This window comes from Toxorhynchites rutilus, chromosome 2 (genome assembly GCF_029784135.1).
Source record: "Toxorhynchites rutilus septentrionalis strain SRP chromosome 2, ASM2978413v1, whole genome shotgun sequence".
NCBI classification, from domain to species: Eukaryota; Metazoa; Arthropoda; class Insecta; order Diptera; family Culicidae; genus Toxorhynchites; species Toxorhynchites rutilus.
Window position 1 is genome coordinate 92,789,931 of NC_073745.1, and position 23,392 is coordinate 92,813,322.

Sequence of the window (23,392 nt, forward strand, 5' to 3'; positions counted from 1 at the left end):
TAAATTAATCAATTAATCAATTAAATTAATCAATTAAACAATAATCCCCCTCAAATCACTAATTTTATGAGTTAATGTAAATGCGTTATTGGCCAAGGCTATTACGACATCGAACACGTGGTCTTGCGAGATATATTTTTCCGCCAGCCCAAATACAGTCCACTTTTTTCGGGGCCGAGTAAACTGGTGTCTAGAAAAGACCTTGATTACCTTGAATTAATAAAAAAACATAAATTAGCGCAAATATGTCAACATGTGTTTTTTTTGTGTAAGCACGTAAATATTTGCTCATAATTTTTTTGGATTGTGGAACTCTACATAATTTGTATGCAGATAGACTATCCACAGTTTGTGGGGGGATGGAATACTCATACAACTCAAATGGATAATGATTATCTGCTATCACAAAACTGAGGAATTTTTTGACGATTTGTTTTACTATTGATTCATTAAAAAAAAGCTTTATTTTTAAATGTTTTCTTATCCTGAGACTGGCTCACCATATTGCACTGCTACTAAAACCGTAGGCTAACTTCAAGGATATTTTTTATTCATTTTCGGCGAATAATCAATAGAGTACCGTGTTATGAAACATCAGAATAATAGCAAAAACAATATTACGATCATAAGGTGTTGGACAGGGTATTCCAGACGACATTGAAATATATTCCATCTGATCATCTTTAGAAAGGTTAATGACCTTCAAAGGATAAATTTATCTTGGGCACATTGAATTGATGTTCATGACTTCCAGTCGGACGTTTATTCGCTCTGATAATAATTGTGTGGTCCTCACAAAGCATATATTCCAATGCCGTCGGTTCACTGAAATTATTCGCATACCGTTTGATGATAAGGTAGGATGTTGATAATCATTTGCTGCGATACGTATTGTTCCAACAGTATTCATTCGACAACCAACAAGATTCAACCATGCAAATCTGCGGTCAAAGCAGTATGTACACTTGAGAGATGCAACAAGTTTATATAAAAAAACATTAGTCGTTCGATAAATCTACTGCCACATATGTCGGAAGTCCACGATATATGAATAACATACGTCCATACTAATTCATTACATTTATTCGCAACGAAGAACGTAACCACAATTAATTGAATTAATCAAATATGTGATCCGTTTTATCTACAAAATAAAAAAGGGTCTGAAATTCAATCGAATTCGAAAGGTGTTTCGTGAAGTCACTAATTAAATTACTATTGGAAAAAATATTTGGAGAGAAATGTGAATGTTCAGAATTATTGGAATCTAAAAAACGATTTTGAGCGGGATGAGATTCGCCCAAATCTGCTGGTAATAAAATTAATCAATTGCATCCATTACCCGTCTGCTGTTTATCGGGCGGGAGACGACAGCAAAATAAAGTCGACACGAGACTGAGTCAGTCACTCACTGCGGTCAGTACAATAGAGAATTAAAAATCCCTCGATGAGTGTCGTAAGATTTCAGTTGATCGTCTCTTGTTACACTTTCCGGTCAAGAACTCATCATCCGCTCTATGGAATGGGATTAATCGTTTGTGGCTTGCACTCACGATAAAACTTGAGTAGTAGAAGTAATGCTTCGAGAGTGCAAGCAGTGGGGATTCCGCTTTCATATTGCTTTTTTGAGATCTTGGTAGCTCACCGTTCCAAGTATTCTCTTTGTGTACATATGAAGAATAAAAGAGCCTCGCCTGCTGGGGGTGATTTAAAAACATCCGACTAGAGGAATATACTTATTCATTGATCGTTGAATGTGATTTTTTACCATCCCTGCTCATGATAGTCATGCTTTATCTCTAGAGTAATTTATAGAAAGAAGAAATAAAATTACATTCTCATATGTTCAACAACTACATTATTCAAGAGCAAACAAGTATTCCTGCTCATCTTTGAACCAGCGTTTGATTCAGCAAACTAACGCAACAAGCAAATGATTCATGGAATGAGTCCAAATAGTTTGATTGAAATACCGAGTCATCGAGGTATAATCGCAAATTTGTCATTCTAAAACATACGTTCAATTAAATGGAATATTATCTCATAAACTTATTAATTTTACCTACACAAAATTCAAACGTCCGAAATTATGCTACCGACATAACGTTCAAACGATATTATGCAACCGACATAACTGTTATAAATGAGAATGAACTCTTTCAGTTGACGGAGTTTATTTTTACACGCAACTGTCCGTGACAATGATGATAGACACAAAAAGATTAAGAGAAGTGTAAGTAACGTGAAAGCGTTTGTGACAGTGATGTTCGTGATCAGGTCCTACATGTTTGTATCATGAATTTACGAACATACTCGAATACGCTACATTATTTGGAAAATACAAGTCGTGAAAAATCTAAATGCTGAGATCCAAAATATATCTAATTAGGACGGAAAAAAACATCCATATGCTTGTTATATGACAATCAGAATAGAATAAAATTGGCATATGATACACCTGATTATATTCCAGGGTGGCAACTTGATTTGTGTTTTGAAATCTCTGTTTCTTTCCTAATTTTACTGTTTTTTTCCTAATGTTCCTGGTAGAAATTTTTAGGTTTTTAATATACATACAAACTCTGTACATGTTCGCAAAACAAGATGAATTCATTGTGAACTACATTGTGAGCTACCAAGCTCTGGTCATTTTGGTTTACTACCAAACATACTTTGTTCACGGAGGAACCTCGCTCCAATTTAGCATTGCCATGCAACAGAATGAGGATCCCTTTGACAAAGTCAAACAAGTTGTATATTGTTTTCCCGCTGTGCCTATGAATTTCTTCACCCACAAGAAAATTCGGCGAATTCCTGCTTTCTTTTGTCCGCCACAGTACCACTGATTCTGTTCAAGAGCGAAATTCATGGGCTTTTTTGCAATATCAGGATAGTCAACAGCAGAAGTCGACAAGAGAACAAGCTTGTAGATTATATTCTCGCTATGAAGCAATGGTTTTTTGGTGTTACGGCGAGAGAGATCCGGAAGCTGGCGTATGATCTGGCTGAAAGAAATAATATTTCTCACCCTTGCAATAGCCAAAAGCAAGTAGCCGGAGTAGATTAGTTGGGTGATTTCCGAAATGGCCACCCACAACTCTCACTTCGGACACCACAAGCAACCTCCGCCGCCAGGGTCCAAGAATTCAATCGCTTTGCAGTCGAGAAATTCTACGATTTATCGGAGGATATACAACAGAAATACATTCCACCAGTAAGGCAATTCAACGTCGATGAGACATCAGTGATCCCAGTAACTATCTTTTATCAATAGGTGAAGCAAGTAAACTAAAAATTATTATTGTTATTTTTTTGCACATGCAAAATTTAATGATTGAATCAACTAACATGGTCATTTTTGCCCCGCATGGTGGCCCATTTTGCCCCATAGTGCTCTTGATCGACGGAAAATGAACACATTTTTAAAAGTGTAAATTTTCTACATAAATCTTTTTTAGTGCATATTCATACAATTTACATCGATGAATGTTTCAAATCGTGAGGTTTTCACATGTAGCATAATTTATGAATATTCCGACATGGTTTAACCCTTTCTCTACGGCAGTGTGCTCCGTCGGAGTGCTACCGCTGAACGGAGCACTGTGCCGAAAAGTATGCATATCGCGCTAGTATGATCGATGTGCAATGTCACCCTGATGTCTTCTATAGACGACGCTCGTACACACAGGTCGTCGCGCGAATGTCGCCTATAGACGACGCTCGTAGTGAAAGGGTTAAGACGTTTCGTTCTTAGGGGGACCATATTTCCCCTATTTAGCATAATAATAATAATAACAATAATAATATTGGGTTGGGGAAAAAGAAATGTCGTATATTTTCAATATATCGCAACACTTAAACATATCTTGTGTTGTACTTATCGCATCGGGTCATACTATACGGCTATTTGAATAAGACGACAATCTGTATTCCAAGTGTCGTTTTGGCAATGTTATGATTGTCCTTTTCAGTCTCAAGCTATAGCGCGTCAAAGATGGAACCAAGCAAGAAATTTGCCATATTTTACATTTTCACTACCTGCGAGGTAAAACTGCAACGAAGGCGGCCGAAAAAATTCGTGTAGTTTATGGACCCGATACTGTAACGATTCGCACAGCACAGCGTTGGTTTGATCGATTTCGTTCTGGTGTAGTGGCTGTCGAAGATACACCCCGTACTGGTAGGCCAATCGTCGTGGAAAACGATAAAATCGTTGAAATCATCCAAGTAGACCGGCATGTGAGCACTGTTAGGTTGGCCAGGAACTGGGTATGACCATAAAACCGTTTGGACCATTTGCAGAAGATTGGATTCCAAAAAAAGCTGGATGTATGGGTGCCATACGAGTAGACGCAAAAAAATCTTTTGGACCGAATCACACCTGCGATGCACTGCTGAAACGGAATGAACTCGACCCATTATTGAAGAAGATGGTGACTGATGATGAAAAGTGGATCACGTACGACAACCTAAAGCGAAAACAGTTGTGGTCGAAGCGCGGTGAGCCGGCTCAAACCATCGCCAAGCCCGGATTGACGACCAGGAAGGTTTTGCTGTGTGTTTGGTGGGATTGGAAGGGAATCATCTACTATAAGCTGATCAACTATGGCCAGACCTTCAGCTCGGTTCTCTACTGTGAGCAGCTCGACCGTTTGAAGCAGGCGATTGACCAGAAGCGGCCAGAAATGATCAATAGGATTGGTGTTGTTTTCCACCAGGACAACGCTCGGCCTCACACATCTTTGATGACCCGCCAGAAGCTACGGGAGCTCGGATGGGATGTCCTATTGCACACACCGTATAGTCCGGACCTGGCCCCATGTGATTATCATCTCTTCCGGTCCATGCCAAACGCTCTTTGTGATACTAAGTTGACCTCAAAAGAGGCTTGCGAAAACTGGCTGTCTGAGTTTTTTGCAAATAAGGAGGGGGGTTTTATAAAGGGGGGATAATGAAGTTTGCTTCTAAATGGCAACAAGTTTGCGAACAAAACGGCGCATATTTGGCTTTAATTGGATAATTTTAGGTATGTTAAATAAAGCGTCAAATTTCGATCAGAAATACGACATTTCCTTTTCCCCAATCCTATACAGGGAAACTTCGATATAACGTACCCTCGTTATAACGCACCCTCGATATAACGTACACATTTCCAAAGTGCAAATGAAATTTTTTTTGAATATTTTTGTTCTGAAAGAACAATGAACTAAAACATGGTATGTACCTTTAATCAATCCCGAAATACAGCTGGTTTTGTGATTCCAGATTCTAAATGAATCAAGCTATAATCAACAGTACGAAGGGAAACATCATGAGAAAGACTGGCTTCGTCTTCTAATTGAATTTATTTATTAACTTTACTGAAATAGCAACACAATAATGTATTTTAGGCTACGTTTGTGAGTCCTTTATTATGCTTCGATATAACGTACAATTCGATACAACGTACAATTTTGAAAGTGAAATGTACGTTATATCGAAGTTATCCTGTAATTACATCTTCTACAGTGTGTTAGCGACTTTAGTTCCGATGTGCGGATGAAACTCGGAATCGAAAAGTGTAAGGCAGTACAGCTCCATCGTGGACGATTGGTGGAGACTGGAGGATTCCGCATTAACGAGAGTGAAGTGATACAAGAATTGGTGAAAGGCGAATCCTACAAGTACCTGGGATTTCTGCAACTGAAAGGGATTTGTCATACAAAAATCAAAAAGGAACTCCAGGAACAATTCTTGATCAGAATCAGGTTTTGAAAACAAATGAATTTTTTTTCAAAAACCGTCAATACGTTTGCCGTTCCTTTACTCACGTACAGTTTCGAGTTGCTGAAGTGAACGAAAACCGATTTAGAACAATAGAAAGAGCAATGAGAGTGACGTTCACAAAGCACCACATGCACCATCTAAAGTTGTCCATAGAAAGATTCCCCTTGCCACGTGTTGAAAGAGAAAGAGGTATCACTGAACTAAGCAGCAATTTGCAGACCATAGAAGAAAATATAACATCATGGAAGCAAACGAAATTTCATGGGACGCACCCCCATCGTTTAGAGCAAGCGCACATCAACAAAGTATTATCGAACACGTGGCTGGTGCGATGTGATCTCTTTTCTGAGATAGGAGAGTTTATGGTAGCCATCCAAGATCGGATAATAGCGACCAAAAACTACCGGAAGTACATCTTGCACGAAAACGTTGTCGACTGTCGCAGAAAGTGCAACAAAGCAGGAAAAACGATTGAACACGTCATAGCCGGCTGTGGAGCACTTGCCGAATCAGCTTATCTCAATCGTCACAACTCGATTACCTAGATTGTTCATCAACAGCTAGCATCAAAACGCAACTTGATAAATCAGTACTACAAGTATATTCCGGATCCAGTTTTGGAAAATAGCTGCTACAAGTTGTACTGGGATCGCGAGATCATTACAGATGTCCGAATATCAGCTAATCGCCCTGATATTGTGGTCTACGATAAAAACCCCAATGATACCGTTTGTAACCGGTAGTTCCAAAATAGAGCGTGTGACACTGTCACACTTTTTTAAAGGACACTTGAAGGACGACCGAAATCTAACTCTCCCCACGATGTTCAGTTTCCCGCACCTTCTAATCTTTCGCTTCAACACTCACTCTCGGCGTATGACAGTTGCCATTCACTCGAGAAGGTCCTCCACGGATCGGGCAGGGATGAAGGCACTCGCGAGTAGGATCCAAGTATAAATACGGAAAAGCTCGGGTTTTCTCGATTAATAAGGTTGATTGTCTACCTCTTGTTCGGTGTGTTAGCAGGAGTCAAGTGAGTTCTATTCTGACTGCACTAGAGAGCAGTTAGTGCGCGCCCTGATTAAATTGGGTAAGTAACCGAAAGGGCGTCTGGCTTCTTCCGCAGGTTGACGGTGAGGAAAAGAACTACATTTGGACGAATGAAAACTTAGTGTACTAGTAGGTTTGATATTTGCTCTAAAACTATCTCAAAGTGTGCAACGTACGGTCACACTTTATGTATGAAAAAGGTAAATCATTAAATATCTTTATATACATATGTAGGATTGTGAAAAGGCGGGAAGATGCGGCCAGTTTAGGGGATTTCGGGGCACCACAATGTGGCGAGTGTGACTAATCATGAAGATCTCCGTGGCTAAACGATCTGGAAATAGACTATACCACATCTATCCAAGGGAAGCAGTTGCACCTCCACTTTCAGCAGTCGAGAGTTGCGTGTTGCCTATCGGTGCTCTGCAGGTTGAGGATAGGTTTATTGCATGTGTTGGAAGAAAACTGCATGAACCATAGACAGAGTTGAAACCATCGTACCGCTCTCGCCGTAGATACCACGTCATCGCCACCCACCCTGATCCGTCGCCGTGAGCCACATAAACCTCCTAAACTTCATAAAACTGCAAGTAAAAGTATGTGACGTCACATTTAGATTTGAAATAAGAATACAGAAGAACCATATATAGGACAGTTAATTTATTCCAAAAGATTATTATATTGTTGTTTGTTGTTCAATGTAAGAATATTAATAATGAGAATAGTTTGAATCCGTTCATGGTATTGGAAAATCAAAACATTTCACAATTTGTTGCGTTACTTGGACACACAAGGTGTCTTCATGCCTCCCTCACTTTGCGGTTCGGCATAGAACAGTTGACTCTGTGGCCTTTGAGCATTAGAAAACTATCCGCTCGCAGTTTCAACCTCGTTGTTCGGTTCAGGATTGTTGCCGGATCTTATGTGAGAAGTTCGGGGGTTGGTGAAAACTCCAGCTCAATGCTGAGAAGTGCCATAACTCTAGGAGATTAATAATAAATAATGAACCTTGTACAGAATTTACTGAAGTTTTCAAAACTGCATTCCGATTTGGGAATAATCGCATTATTGGAAAATTCTTCATTAGACAAAGGGAAATTTTTCAGTCTGTCAAAACTTTTTCCTTTAGAAAAATAACCTGCAGGAGCGTTCTTGGAATCAAACGAATGCTGATTGATAAGATTAATGAGATTTGATATTGACTTGGTTAATGAAATACTGTGTTAATCTACAAAATCTTAAAAAAACAAAAAAAAATATATATATGTTTGATCTCTCAAAAGTTAAATGTAAAGATAATAATATGCTTTTTTCGTAGAATAGAAAAATGAAATAAAGAAAATCTATATGCATATCGTTCAAATGTTGTCTCGTTGGGAGAGAATACGTACTTCACTTTTCCACGGCTAATTTGCTGAATCTCGAAATCAACGGTACGCCAGATGGAGCAGATGTATCGTTATTATTTGAAACCGCATATATTAGTTGTCATTCAATCACACACACACAGTATTCACAGCGGTATTCTAATTTAGAAACACAGCATTATTGCTACCTTTATCCACGGACTTGCAAATGTATTGATTGCTCTTGGCTCAGCTGAGGCGAATATGGTACTACTCAACCATTTTCAATTTCAATGTCTGCGTTGTTGATATTTGTGAATAACATTATCAGTATTTGTTCGTTGAAATATTAGATATTCGCCTACGGTCGCGATATTGGCGTTGGTGAAATCTCTTAGGAAATTATTTGTACATACTTTTTTGTCTATAAATTTCCTTGCATTTCCGCCAAAACATTATACATAACATAAAATAATCGTCAGACACAATTTTCGTTCAAGATTTATCCCCCAATGAGCAGAGAATGCAGAGAATGTGTTGCTTTTTCACATCGAACACATTTACGATGTGAAGAATTAACTTTCATTAAAAAAAATTGGCTTAAAAGCGTGTTTATTCCTCCCGAATATCCATTTTGCATTTTTGCTCAAAAATGGAACACGGAGCTAAATTTGTCTATGGCGAATTGCGTCGCAAGGTTGAAACATTTGCACAACTCGATTAGACTTGAGTCGAACGGACTTCAGAATGCAAAATTGCAATCTGTTCGGATAATTTTGACTCTGACGCTGTTACGGTGTTGCTCATGATAGTTTCCCAAGTGAATGAATTCTTCCTCAAGTCACTTATGTTGATTAGGTCGTAGGAATCGCAGTCGTTCGCTCTTTACCTTCGTGTACATGTCGACTACGGATTGTTGGTACAGTTCACGACATCATACGATACACATAAAATCCATCGAGCGCACTCCTTTATTTTATTCGTCTGATATAGCTATTCATAAATATTATTTCAAATGAGTAATGATGTTCATAATGAATAGAGTACCTGTGGCAGAATTATGTTGTCTAATGTTTGTACAATGTTCATCTTGTTCTTTCAGAACGGTCAGGCATTTTTCGTCAAAGATATTTGTTCTGGCTCGCATTGTGGTCACACACATCCTAGAGCTTGCCACTCAGAATACATTGGCGTGTTGTTTGGTATAGACATCTCAACTAAAAACTACTAAAAATGATGCAAGTAATACTACGATGAGAAGGTGAACGTTGGGAACGATGTGCGTTAACGATTTATTCCAGATTATTGTTTTTCTTCGAATCATAATTTCTCGCGTCATTGTACGGACACCTTCTATGATTTTAGTAACACCTGCGCACTTAATCTAGACACGTGCTCTCCAAAAGATATTTTATCAGAATTGATGACAATAACGTGATTGCCATTTTGTAAACCGAGCAAGTGTGATTTAAAGTATTTCAATAATCCGTTGTGTTCATTCGAAAATACTTCCAGCTCTCCGGCGATACGCCTGGCTTTAGACGAAGTTAGGTTACTTGCGAATGTGTGGATGAAAGTTCGATTGAGCGCCTGCTGCCATTTCAAAACATAAATAAATTCGTTCTGTTTGGAAAACGACCGACAGTTAAATTATTTGAATATTGTTTGCAAAAAAACTACTAAAATCGCGACTAAAAATAGTGTATGGGGGTTTAAATTTGTTGTTATATGTATTGGTTGATGCAAAATTTAAGAAAAAAAATATTTAGACTTTTTTTTCTGCATAGAGGCACTCTAATCGGTATTGAATATTTAGTAATCGGTATCCTAGCGTTATCGTATATAGTTTACAACCTTTTCTCATGCTTACCAAGTTTTTTCTGACTAATTTCACCAAAATCGGTCGAGCCGTTTCGGAGAAGTTCGGTAACGAACACCGTGACACGAGATTTATATATTTATATAGTTATGAAAATCTCTTTCATATACAGCCATTCCATGCCAAACCGATATAGTGGTTCTCAGATTTTCGTGAAAAGTGGTAGTTTTGTTCTTTATCTCAAAACATTAGACCCGTATTTTTTTTTCAGTAGGGTGACCATTTCCATTTTAGGGTTGTCCGAAAATCAACATTTTCCTCTTTTTTCCAAAAATGACTTTTTTCAAAAATTTATTACTTTTGAAATGCTGATGATCAATATATCAAATTAAAGCCAAATAGCTATTAATTGAATTCTAGTCGCATGAAAAATGATTTTTGGAGCATCGGTTAACTTTGAAAAATCATAACTCAAAAACTAAAAAAACGCCTCTTTGGTTTCGACATATGTTATGTGAAAAATTCTCAGCTTTTCAGAAATTTTTTTTTAAAAAAAGCGCCCGAGGATATGAAAACAATAGAAAACGAATATTGTATTCGTTAATAATAACGAAAACAAAATTATAATTTTTCGCGGGTGCGTTATATTTAAAAAAAAAACTAGTACAGGGAAACTTCGATATAACGTACCCTCGATATAACGTCACTCGATATAACGTATATTTTACCTCGATATAACGTACACTTTTTCAAAGTGTAAAGGAAAATTTTTTTCAATATTTTTTTTTCTGATAGAACAATTAATTATCTGTATTGTGATGTTAAAACAAGTTTTGTACCTTCAATCAATCTCGAAATACAGCTGGTTTTGTGATTCCAGATTCTAAATGAATCAAGCTTTAATCAACAGTACGAAGGGAAACATCATAAGAAAGGCTAGCTTCGTCTTCTGATTGAAGTTATTCATTAACTTGACTAAAACAGCAACACAATAATGTATTATAGACTACGTTTGTGAGTACTTTATTATGCTTCGATATAACGTACAATTCGATACAACGTACAATTTTGAAAGTGAAATGTACGTTATATCGAAGTTTACCTGTAGTTCGATTATATATGAATCAGTGCGGCGTTGCATATTTCAATGTCCCTTAGAACTCTTCTGCACAAATTCGATTAATTCAGTTGACTGTGACGACCGGAAGTGATGGTATCACGGAACGTTAAAACATTTTCGATCATTCACAATATTTAGACGAGATGTTTATCTTTCCGTGAAATTCGTTTATATCTCAAACATCCATGGATTACATAGAAATTTCTTCCCGAAATATGTCTGAATAACGTTCGAAGAAACCGATTCTGGCGGTTGCGCGTTTCGTTCATTTCTACATTATTATTCTTTAGCGGATCATATACTCATTCGATTTCCGGTTTTTTTTTACAACAATGTTAACATTTCCTTTTACGCGATTGTGTGAACGTTGCACATATTCGCTCAAAAATAAAACAAGATAACAAAAAGGGGCCTAAAAATTGATTCAAAAACATTCAAGCTTTTGCGTTCTAACTGTGTGAAATAAGGGACAGTGCGATATTTTTGCAATTAAAAGTCTCACAATGCAAAACCTACCACATATTCCCTGCTGCAATTTTGACTCCGTTCTGGAATACTCCGGGCGCTGTTGTTGTTTTTGTTGGTATTTTTCTGCTGACAAAGCTACCGTCGTAAATGTCGCTCGTGTCGGCTGCTCGAGCCGGTATGTTTCCCTCTTTTGTTTGGCTTTTTTTATTTTGCCCCACTATTCGCTGGGCTATCGTTTTATGCCTTCGATGATGAAGTTTGCTTCCTCCTTGCGCTATTCGCTTCTCGCTCCACTTTTTCTTCGTTCTGCCAGTTTTCGTACAAACCAATGAATTTTGACAGCAAGGAGTAGTGCGTCCTTTTCCCTACTTTTTTGTTTCCTGCAGCGGGTTTTCCGTTTCACCTAAAGGGATATAGCAGACCGGAGCTTGAGCTGAGAGATATTCAGAACGAAGAGAACCGAAGAGAGCATAGAGCTGCTTAGGGCGGAGGCCTGTTTTTATAGAGCTACGCGGAGGTGAAAGAGGATTTTTGCTCCTTTTGCGCTGTTGTTGCTAAATGTGAAATCCCTTTGTGTAAATACACTGCCGTGGCGCTTGGTTCACTGCTTTTTGCGAGAAGGTACAACATACGATGCAACTTTTCTTAATTCTGAGATCTGCGGTTGTGTGGGTACTGATTGCTGGTCCGATGGTGGAAAATGGAAGATGAACACTCGGGAGTTTCTAATGCAATCTACGCTCGAAGCGGACTGGGTGGGAGAGAGAGTGAGGAGGAATCGGGATACGGGTGGTTCCTCCGGAAATTTTCAAACTAATAAACTAATGATTGATTTGGTCGATGGTTTTTGAACTTTTGTCAAAAGCACAATCACATTCAGATTCACTCGATGCTTGTTTCACATATCTTCCTGTTTTCGCAGAACAAAAAACAACTTTGCTTCACTTCTTCTTCTAACTCCAAAGATTGCCAATTTCTTCACTAACTTATCATTAATGGCCGTTTTCACTGTTTCACAAACAATACATCTTTTCTGATTCCTTTTTTCGATCCGGCTTCAGTTAGAATAATTTTTCAAAACGCTGAAAAAATTGAAAAGCTTCAGCCCGGAATCACACAATTCTTACACATCACGATGGTTGATCGACTGTATACAGCTTCGTAATACACATAAAAAATTTTTGCTTTAACAAATAGATCCCGCAAAGAATTTCTCTGTTTTTCACTCGTTGAAGCCTTCTTCTACCGCAGAAGAGGAGACTGCTTCACACCTACAATATGTATCCGGGCAAATATCGACCAAAATCGCCGCCGAAACCCGAAAACAAATCTCGCCTTTTTGGGGCTGGCTAGTCTGTCCGTCTGCACAACCGTGTGCCGTTTCGTTTTTTTGCGCGACAAGCAAAATGCAAACTACTCCCCGTTTTCAAACAATAGAGCAGGCAGTTGTCGCCATGTTTTGGATCAACAGCGAACAACACCACGAAACGAACAAACTCCACAGTCTCGGAACTTCAACGCGAGATATGCGCTGTCTCGAACACGAATGAATGAACCAGCAAACCAGAAATAGGCAGATCACAGAGCGCTCGGAAGGGCTTTGGTACCGTTTCTTGCGGTGGTGTTTGTGAGGCATTGGGAGGTTTCGCTCTCGCAAAATGTGCAAGTGGATGAATTTTTGCGTTTGTTCCAGGAGCAATGAGAACGGAAGGTACTTCGGGACTCGATTAAAATCACTCCCGCAAACTGTCAAGATACATCGACATATTCACTGCTTAGTATAATTTAGCACAGCAATTTGATCCATTATGGAATATAGGTAAATTTGGTTGTTGTGGAGTTTAGCAAAGCGCTTATATCAATGTATAACAGGTGAAGCAACATCATCACTTCAATAAGAAGGGGGTTACGGTTTGTGGAGCGGGGGTTGTTTGTATTTTTATCGCTAGGATACGCTATTTCACATGCGAGAGTAGTGTACATGAGAATGAAATTCTACAAAATCATCCCTTCTTTTTCACATAAATTCGCGAAAGCCGAACATAGTAGGCATCGGTCGAATAAGCGTCGTAGCAGTTGGTAGAGAGCCGCCGGCAGCGTTCTGATGCTGTTTGTAAACAATACCGACAGCAATTTCAATATGGCTGAAAGTGCATTTCATATGATTGTTTCACCTGGTATATATAGAGGCGCCTTGGAGTTTAGTATGCTTTATTATTAGGGTGCTCATACACTGTTTAACCGTAGTCAAATATTTGACTATTTTTGACAGTGGTAAGTGACAAATAAAACTGCCAAGAGGGATGCCAGACCTTTTTATTGTAATTTTTATTAATTCATTTTCAAATAAGTGAAAATCTGTGTAATATATATTTTCTATTTAAATTATTCAGCCGAGTTTGTCATTCTTTTTATTTCCTTAAACCCAACAAAATAAATCAATGAATTTTAGGCCTGAGACACTTTGAAAAAGCAACACGGATCAATCTCTGCGCCTGGCATTCATGCCCGAAAGTAAACATTGGTAAACATTTCGTAATATGGCCGAAAGGTAAGTTTATTATTTTCTATATGAGATTATTTTTTCTTATTTAATATTCATTTCTAGGTTTCATCGCATCATAACGTAACGGATTGCCTTGGTCGTGTGGATTTTTTATGGCCATTAAGTGGCGAAAAAGGAGGCGGCTTCGAGAAATTCGAGGTGAAACTCCTCTAAACTATCGAGAAATTCTCGGACAAATCTCCACAGACCAGAAAAAACGCATTCCAGGCAATCAACGATGTGCCGGTACATCACTACATCCCCGATACGATCGAAAGCCGTAAGATGACATTCGTAGGGTGATCGAGAAGTCCATCAAGAAGCGCAAGGGAACCGAACAAGCGTGTGCTGCACGCATCATTCCGCTCTTGGTGATTCAGCTCGAGGAAATCGACGAAGCCGTGCAGAAGCCGCTATCTCAAAGGAGACAACACACCGAGCAGTGCCAACGCCGATGCTGCTGCTCTTCACAGTTCCGCTTTTAGCGCTTCAACCCTACTGTTCATGATGGTTCACTCGGGGATTTGGTGTTCTTTGTCAACAGTAACAATGCTATGATCCCATCGATCCAAAAAATCGTCGGAATGCTTCAGAGTCCCCATCTTGACGTAAGAATGGCTACCGGAAAAATCATCGCACTCATCCTGGAAAGTGGCCGCTCTCACGACGACGGCTTTCTTGACGAGGAACCTTCCGATTTGATCGAAGCCATCAAAAAGCTGTTTACCGATGCTCACAAGTATCGCAACAAACGAAACCGCAAGGTGCAGCGTGTGACCTTATGTGACGTCAGCCGCTATCTGGAGGAACCAGCCTGAGGGCATCCGTATACTAGCACATAGGATTTGACAGCGTCAAACATGTCCGGGTCGCAAATGCAATTTGCGACCACTGTCACTCGCGAGAACTGCCAAACTCTCAAGCTGGTGTAAAACAAGGCACTTAACATACTACCAGGTGGGTCAAAACGTGAAGTGGTTTTCTGCAGCCATTTAAAAAATACACAAAAGTAAATTAAGACGATTGAGCACAATTTGTGGAATATACTGATACTTTATGAAATACTCATTGCTATATTCATTATATTCATTACGTTTTACGCTGCAAGCGTTTCATTTATTGTCTTTGCGTTGAAGGCACCATAATGATTTGCGCCATTTGGAAAACGAAATTAAGGACGAAATTAACACACTTCTAGAACAAAAAATAATGAATGAAAATTTACTTTTCTGTATTCAATATGTATTCTATGTAATAGAGTAATACGATTCCTCGAAAATTGTGAAATAATATGAAACTGAAATTGTGTTTGATGCTGATTTTATATTATAATGGTGAGTTTTTGTGATTATTGTGTTGTATAATATTTGGAAATATACAACCAAATGGCTAAGTAAGCGTCAGGACTACGTGTTTTAAGTAATCGAATAACTTAAAAATCTACATACTATTTATAAGATTTCAAAACTACCTTCTTTAAATTTTCACGAATTTAACGATTGTTTCGAGTTAAATATGACGTTTACGTTTACGTGCGTTTACATTATAATATAATACTACATTTCAAGTGATCAACCTAGGGTTCTACGTTTTATATTATCATTCAGACCCTTGTGATCATCATGATCATTACATTTCACATAATTTTTTTTTTCAAAAAACAATTCTTTTTTTAGTTAGCGAATGGGCGCACCTTGTTCCATAGATTTGCCTTGAGTTCGCCGAGTAATTTGATAGGTTTAGCAATGACAGCTAAATTTGTAGCACATCTTGACTCGCGGATCATATCCCCTTGCCCGGGGCTTGGGAGGAACACATCTCGCCGGAGATTTGCATCAAGTTCAGCAAAGGTGCTGATCTTTCCATCATCAGTTAATCTACCTCCGGAACGCGCTGGGTTTCGGAATGAACGAGCATCTGTCGAGGAAAACGGCTTTCTGCGGGATGTGCTGCAGCTGGGCGCCCGATTGGCCAAGGCAGAAAAGAACTTCATCAATGCGGCCGCCTTCAAAGTGCGCACAATAACCCGTGGAAAGAATCGTGACAAGCGTTCGGCTGTCATCAATAAAACGTATGTGTACATTGGTGTGCGATAGTTTTTTTTCTATAAGAATATATCATTTCTATGTAAAGAAAACAATTTCATAAATTTAAGTTGAATAAAACATTGGTACATCGAATAGATGTATTCGTTATTTTATTTATTCATATGACGTCTTCAATGGCAGTAACCTTTTTCATCAATAAATATTTTGACGTAGGACTACGTCTTTCATTTCTATACCGGGGTGTAAAATCAAAGTTTCAAAATCGAAAGCGTTACGCCGGAGACCGAGATTTTGAGCATTAATATATCCTAAACAACTGAACGAAATGGTATGATGAACACTTCATTCGAAAGATAAAATGTCTACGCGTTATATACTTGTTACTTTTTGATCCAAAAACTTGTTTCAATAGTCTTAAAATTGATTTCAAAACAGGCTATTGAAATCACCAATCGGTATATAAGCGAGCGCCACTCGGAAATCCACTCAGTTCTAATTGAACAGCGATTGGAGCATGTTGTCGCTGTTGTGGTGAAGCTCTTCGTTTATCATGAAAGCGCGAATGAACGGTGTCACCAAGAGCCTGTTTGTGCATCTTAGGCCAGAAGGGCATCCATCAGGAGGAAAGTGATGCCGCAAATGGTTCCCCGGGAAGAGATCGGAGCAGCCGCCACACACACATACACGCACGGAACTCTTCGTTTGGATGCCATTCAGCATCGAGAAAATTCCGGAAAGATTTGTTGCTGAAAAATAATCTGCCAGTTCTCCTGGAAACTGAAAAATACATTCATGTGAAAGAGTTCATTTTAATGTTTATTATCCATGTAACACTGCGACCAAATATTTTTCAATTGAGTGCCATTAACAGGTGGTTATCGAGTTAGCATTAACCACTGGTGGGCTTCGAGTATCAAGGAAAATCGGGAAAAATCTAATCGTTGCTGAAAAATAATCTGCCGGTTCCCCTGGGAATTGAAAAATACATTGATGCGAAAGAATTTATTCTAATGTTTTCCATCCATATGACACTGCAACCAAATACATTTGGTTTTGTAATTTTCCAATCAAGTGCAATTAACAGGTGGTTATCAAGTTAGCATTAACCACTGGTGGTGGACTTCGAGAAGATCGAGAAGAATCCGGAAAGATGTCATCGTTACTGCAAAACAATCTGCCAGTTCCCCTTGGAATTGAAAATTACATTCAAGCGGAAAAGTTTATTTTAATGTTTTCTATCTACAAAGTGCTGCTGCGATCGAATACATTTGTTTTTGTGATTTTTCAATCAAGTGTGATTGGCAGGAAAGGTTCTGAAGAGTATTCTTCCCCATCAGTAGGATATGTTCGTTTCCAATATTGGATGCGCGCGCAACGGAAAATGTTTCGCATCGCGAAAAACATAATTCTCAATCGATTATTGCTCAGTCGCTGAAAGTTTCAAACTCATTCTCATTCGCCTCTAGTTTGCCTTTCAAATTACCATTGTAAACCACACCTTCTTTCTATTCAATCACGGACAAAAAGCATACTTAAGGGATATTCTGGTGGTGAAACGCATTCATTTTTCGTGAGGACATCGATAAGACAACATCGCTACTGAACGAGTTGAACCAGTTGAACGGCGAGGGATCAAGAGATTCATTACCTGGCCTGACCTGAAACGCGTTCAGTTAGTTTGGAATTGTGAAGAAGCGCAGAAAAGCCGATCCATCAGAAGAAGAGAAGACGACCGAGAGAATACCAGCATCGAAAAACGGTTCCGTTTGAGACATCGAAGCAGCCGCCACACACATACACACACACATATATACGTACGGAACTTCTTTCGTTTAAATGCCATCCAGCATCGAGAAGATTCCGGAAGAATATTACCGTTGCTGAAAAATAATCTGCCAGTTCCCCTGGGAATTGAAAAATACATTCATGCGAAAGAGTTTATTTAAATGTTTTCTAACCATATAACACTGCGACTAAATACATTTGGTTTTGTGATTTTTCAATCAAGTGCAATTAACAGGTGGTTATCAAGTTAGCATTGACCACTGGTGGTGGACTTCGAGAAGATCGAGAAGAATCCGGAAAGATGTCATCGTTACTGCAAAACAATCTGCCAGTTCCCCTTGGAATTGAAAATTACATTCAAGCGGAAAAGTTTATTTTAATGTTTTCTATCCACAAAGTGCTGCTGCGATCGAATACATTTGTTTTTGTGATTTTTCAATCAAGTGTAATTAATTAGCAGGAAAGCTTCTGAAGATTATTCTCCCCCATCAGTGGGATATTTTCGTATCGAATACAGTTTGCGCGCGCAATGGAAAATGTTTCGCATCGCGAAAATCATATAATTTTCAATCAATTATTGCTCAGTCGCCGAAAGTTGCAAACTCAAAGAGTTCATTCGCGTCTAGTTTGCCTTCCATATTGCCATCGTAAACCATACCTTCTTTCGATTCAGTCACGGACAAAAAGCATACTTAAGTGATATTCTGAAACGCATTCATTTTTCGTGAGGACATCGACAAGACATCATCGTTACTGAACGAGTTGAACGAGCTGGACGAGCTGGATGGTGAGGGATCAAGGGATTCATTACCTGGCGCATTCAGTTTGTTTGGGACTGTGAAGGAGCACAGAAAAGCAGATCCATCAGAAAGAGAAGAGAAGACGACCGAGAGAATACCAGGTTCCGCTTGAGGCATCGGAGCAATTACCATACACACACACACACACACACACACACGCATACACGCGCGCAACTCTTTACGTTTGCTGGTTATCGAGAAGAATCCGGAAAGAAGTGATCGTTGCTGCAAAATGATCTGCCAGTTCCCCTTGGAATTGAAATTTACATTCAAGCGAAAGAGTTTATTTTAACGTTTTCTATCCATATAATACTGCGACCAAATACAATTGGTTTTGTGATTTTTCAATCAAGTGCAATTAACAGGTGGTTATCGTGTTTGCATCAATCACTGGTGGTGGACTTCGAGAAGAGTCCGGAAAGATATCGCTTCTGCAAAATAATCTGCCGGTTCCCCTTGGCATTGAAAATAACATGCAAGCGAAAGAGTTTATTTTAATGTTTTTTTATGTTTTTCTGCGACCAAATACATTTGGTTCTGTTATTTTTCAATCAAGTGCAATTAGCAGGAAAGCTTCTGAAGATTATTCTTCCCCATCAGTAGGATATTTTCATATCCAATATTGGATGCATAAAACCTTGTACCTCCAACGTAACGCTCTCGTTTTCGAAGTTCTCCAAATATTCATTTATTCTTTCATTCAGAATGGATTCAGATTCAACTTCAAACAAATGATCACTAAATCAACGATAGTCCTACGTCACCATTGCGGTTATACCATAGATATAATCCACTTCCTGTTTTTTCTTTGAAAAATGACAGCGGACGCACACAAAATAGTATCCGACTCGACACTCGACAAACAGTGTACTATGTGATAACCGTGTTTGGCATTCACTACAAACAACTGTATTTGGCCAAATAGTTTTATGTCAAATTTTTGATGAAAACTAATAGGTGTAATTATGGTTGTAAAATATTTTTGCCAAACATGAAATTTGTACTAAATTTTGACCAATTTTTCTGTCAAAGAGTGTTAAATATTTGATCTCCGATCAAACAGTGTACGGCCACCTTTAGTAGCGGTTGTTTCCTATTCTTTGTTTTTTTTTATTAATATTGCCCGAAAATTTATTTCTCTTCACTTTGTTCCAAATACTATTTATGTGGTATTGATTACACCTCTTCTATCCCATATACCTTAGGGTTTGGAAATCTGTGAAATCTGCAGGGAAAGATCGGTTATGGCAACTGTATGGTACAACAGTTGACCTGCACACTCAAGCAAAACTTTTTTTTTATTGTATCTTCATGTCAAATTTACTTTCACGTAGACCTGTACCAAGAACACAGATTTCAGTATATGCTAAAATTTGACATAGCTTACAAGTTGAAAACAATGATCCTCCTATACCAATGAAAGCTCGATCACTCATCGTTTATGTGAGTTTATGTTTCGTTCAGAATACATAATTCAAGGAAAAGTTCAATGATATGGAAAAATATTCGACATAACCATTTTATACATAAATATGGAGCACTTAAAAAGGGCGGAAAGTTTAAATATTCTTGAAAATGCAGAACAGATTTCATTTATATTTGGAAACAGATCTGAATGTACTTTTAAAAAAATATTTTTAACGTGTCTACGTGAACATTATATGTATCCCAACCCCTCATCATGGACTAGCGTGGACATTTCCGTACCCCCTACCCCTCCCTAAAGTCATCCACGTGGTATGTGGACAGCTCCTAACGCAATCCGCGCCTCTGTTAAGTTTTCCTCGTTCGTGAAATCAAAACAAACATTTTTGCGCGCTGGCTCAATCAGTCCGAAAACACTGATTTTTTCAAAAATATCGCCATATGTATCAATCATATGTCGTTCCATATATGTATCAATCATATCTATATATTCATACGTTCCTCAGTATGTTCTACGTAATTTATCTACGTAATATATGAATATTTGAGTGCCCTAGTGCTGGGCTGAACGTGTTAAGGAAATGGTTGACATTTAAAGATCCTATACAATGTTTCCAATGTACCAAATTTTTACTTAAATGCACACCTAGTAAACATTAAATCGAATGAATAGCCATAATTGAAGGCGATATACATACATCCAGGACACATTTGTATGATATACCATGCATAGTGTCGTTATTATTTGCATTCAATATGAACTCAATATGAAAAAAACCAAACATGAATATGTCATGGTTCATGATGTTATAAGTCAAATTTTTCATTAAATCTATTGGCTTTTAATGGATACAGTCATATTGTGACTCATTCCTTTTATTGAAGAAGAAAAAGGCCCAGAGAACAGTCGGAAGTAGCTACATGTTCAGCGAAATGTTGCTTAGTTGCATAAAAGCCCAATTGACATTTTGGTAGATACCTAAATTTCAGTATTATTGACTACTAAAATTCTCTAAACTTAAATGTAATTCAATTTTATTTTTCGCCGAATGTTAAGTTTTTTAGATTCTGGACACAACGATTGTATTATTTGAACTTAAAGCTAACATGAATTCGATTGACTCCGCATTACCCACGTAAAAATAACACACAAAAATATCACTCTTATTTATTTTTTCCGACATGACTAAACAAATATCAAGTGCACGCAGCTACATTATACTCATATTCAGCGGGAACTCCAAGAAACTATCTGCTTTTCATTGATAAAAAAATTACAGAAATTTGCGTTTTCACATGGATGTGGTAGGCAATTGAATATGAACACAAACATCGACGTCACGATTCAAAAAGTAGTTTATGATATTAGATTCGCACACTACATTCGCAAACTCCACCATCTACACCACCACTATCTTTCAAGAAGTTTAAAATTACTTCTTACAAATTGTTTGATTCTCGTCGCTTCCCCGTCACTTATCGATTCCAAAGAGTTGAATTTTTGTCTATTAATGGGGTATTCTAATATAGAAAATTGAAGAAATGCCTTTTTGATTCATATTTCTGGATATCTATATATTCAAGAAAATGCCTTCGGAAGGATTTTGCGAAACTATCATTATTTTCCGAGTAATTACCAGTTTTTGTTCAATTCGTTTATTCATAAAGCTAAATCGCAGTAGATTTGTGAAGCCACTAAATCAATGTTCGATTATACAAAATTATATCTTGATGCTACGTTTAGTAGAATTCGTCCAATTCCTCGTGGTTTACTCAAGGTTAGGGAGATACCAATTTTTGAGAGACTGATCAGTGCATTGTACCCAGCGAACATTAAATTGCATAACGAGCGTATATATAACATCATTTTATTTTTTTTTTTAACCAAAATATATATTTTTATTAGGGCTCATATGGCGTCAACCTGACGGGGCCGGGAGCTCAATATTTCGACAATGTTTGCCTTATAACTATGTTAGTAATATGTAACCGATTATTCGCGGTTGGCTCGAGGTTAGTATTACAAGTGTTTTCGTAATTGTGATGTTGCTGTCTCCAATACTCTGTACCTGTACCCGACACGGGATACTTCCTATTGGGATGCAGCTGACCATTAATCAGCAACGCCCCCCTAGTCTGTACCCCATATCTAGCGTGGTGCGTCTTCTCGACTCGAGGAATCCAGGATAGAATGGTCACTAGCCGGCGCAAACATCACCTCGTGTAGAGTTGTCATGAGCGGTACAACCTTTGGCTCTTATTGAATGATCAGTGGACTGCACAACCTTTGGCCCGTGTATCTGTAAAGAGTGTGTGTATGTATTGCCGCGACTAAGTAAAAGTTTATAGATCGGATAGGAGGGATATGAAACAGGGACACAACGAAGGAAACATCATTAAACGTTGACATCGGCGTTTCTGAGGAACAGGTATAGATGAAGCAGAAGATCAGGATCACGGCTACCTAAGATATCCCGGACGGGGATATCCGATTGTCTGCCTTTTACTCTCAGTGCTCTAGAGAGCTGAGAGCGAGCAGTATGGAATCGGATACACGACCAGACAATATGCTCGATGTCGTGGTAGCCATCGCCACAATCACATAGATTGTTTGCGCGTTTAGGTTGTAGTGATTGGACATAAGCCGAGATATCACGCGAATGAAATCACGACCGACATTCAATCCCTTAAACCAAGCTTTCGTCGAAACCTTAGGGATAATCGTGTGTAACCAGCGACTGAAATCATCTTCACTCCACATGCGCTGCCAACTAACGAGTGTGTCCTGACGAGGAATGTGAAAAATTTTGTTATAAGCAATTTGCCTTTCAAAAAGTGTGCCTTCTGAAGCGCCCACCTTAGCTAGCGAGTCCGCTTTCTCATTCCCCGGAATCGAGCAATGAGAGGGAACCCATGCTAAGGTAATCTTGAATAATTTTTCGACCAAAACACTCAATAGATGTCTTATTTTTGTTAGGAAATAAGATGAGCGTTTATCAACTTTCATTGAACGGATTGCCTCTATTGAGCTAAGACTGTCTGAAAAAATAAAATAATGGTCGATGGGCAGTGTTTCAATGATCCCTAGAGCATAGTATATCGAACCCATTTCAGCGACATACACGGAACAAGGATCTTTGAGTTTGAAAGAGGCACTGGAATTTTCATTGAAGATGCCGAAGCCAGTGGACCCGTTTATGCATGAACCGTCAGTAAAGAA

General features: G+C 38.4%; 1 protein-coding gene and 1 pseudogene across 1 annotated transcript in view; one reads left to right on the top strand and one right to left on the bottom strand.

The window, feature by feature from the left end:
• The window catches only part of LOC129764271 (protein enabled), an 80,770-nt gene extending 67,646 nt beyond the window's left edge, over positions 1-13,124 (bottom strand). The window contains exon 1 of the mRNA XM_055763190.1: positions 11,618-13,124. Coding sequence (XP_055619165.1) covers positions 11,618-11,622 — 5 coding nt within the window. The 5' untranslated portion in view covers positions 11,623-13,124. The remainder of the gene's footprint in view (positions 1-11,617) is intronic.
• LOC129765930 (uncharacterized) lies at positions 12,277-16,210 on the top strand (annotated as a pseudogene).
• Positions 16,211-23,392: the final 7,182 nt, after the last annotated feature.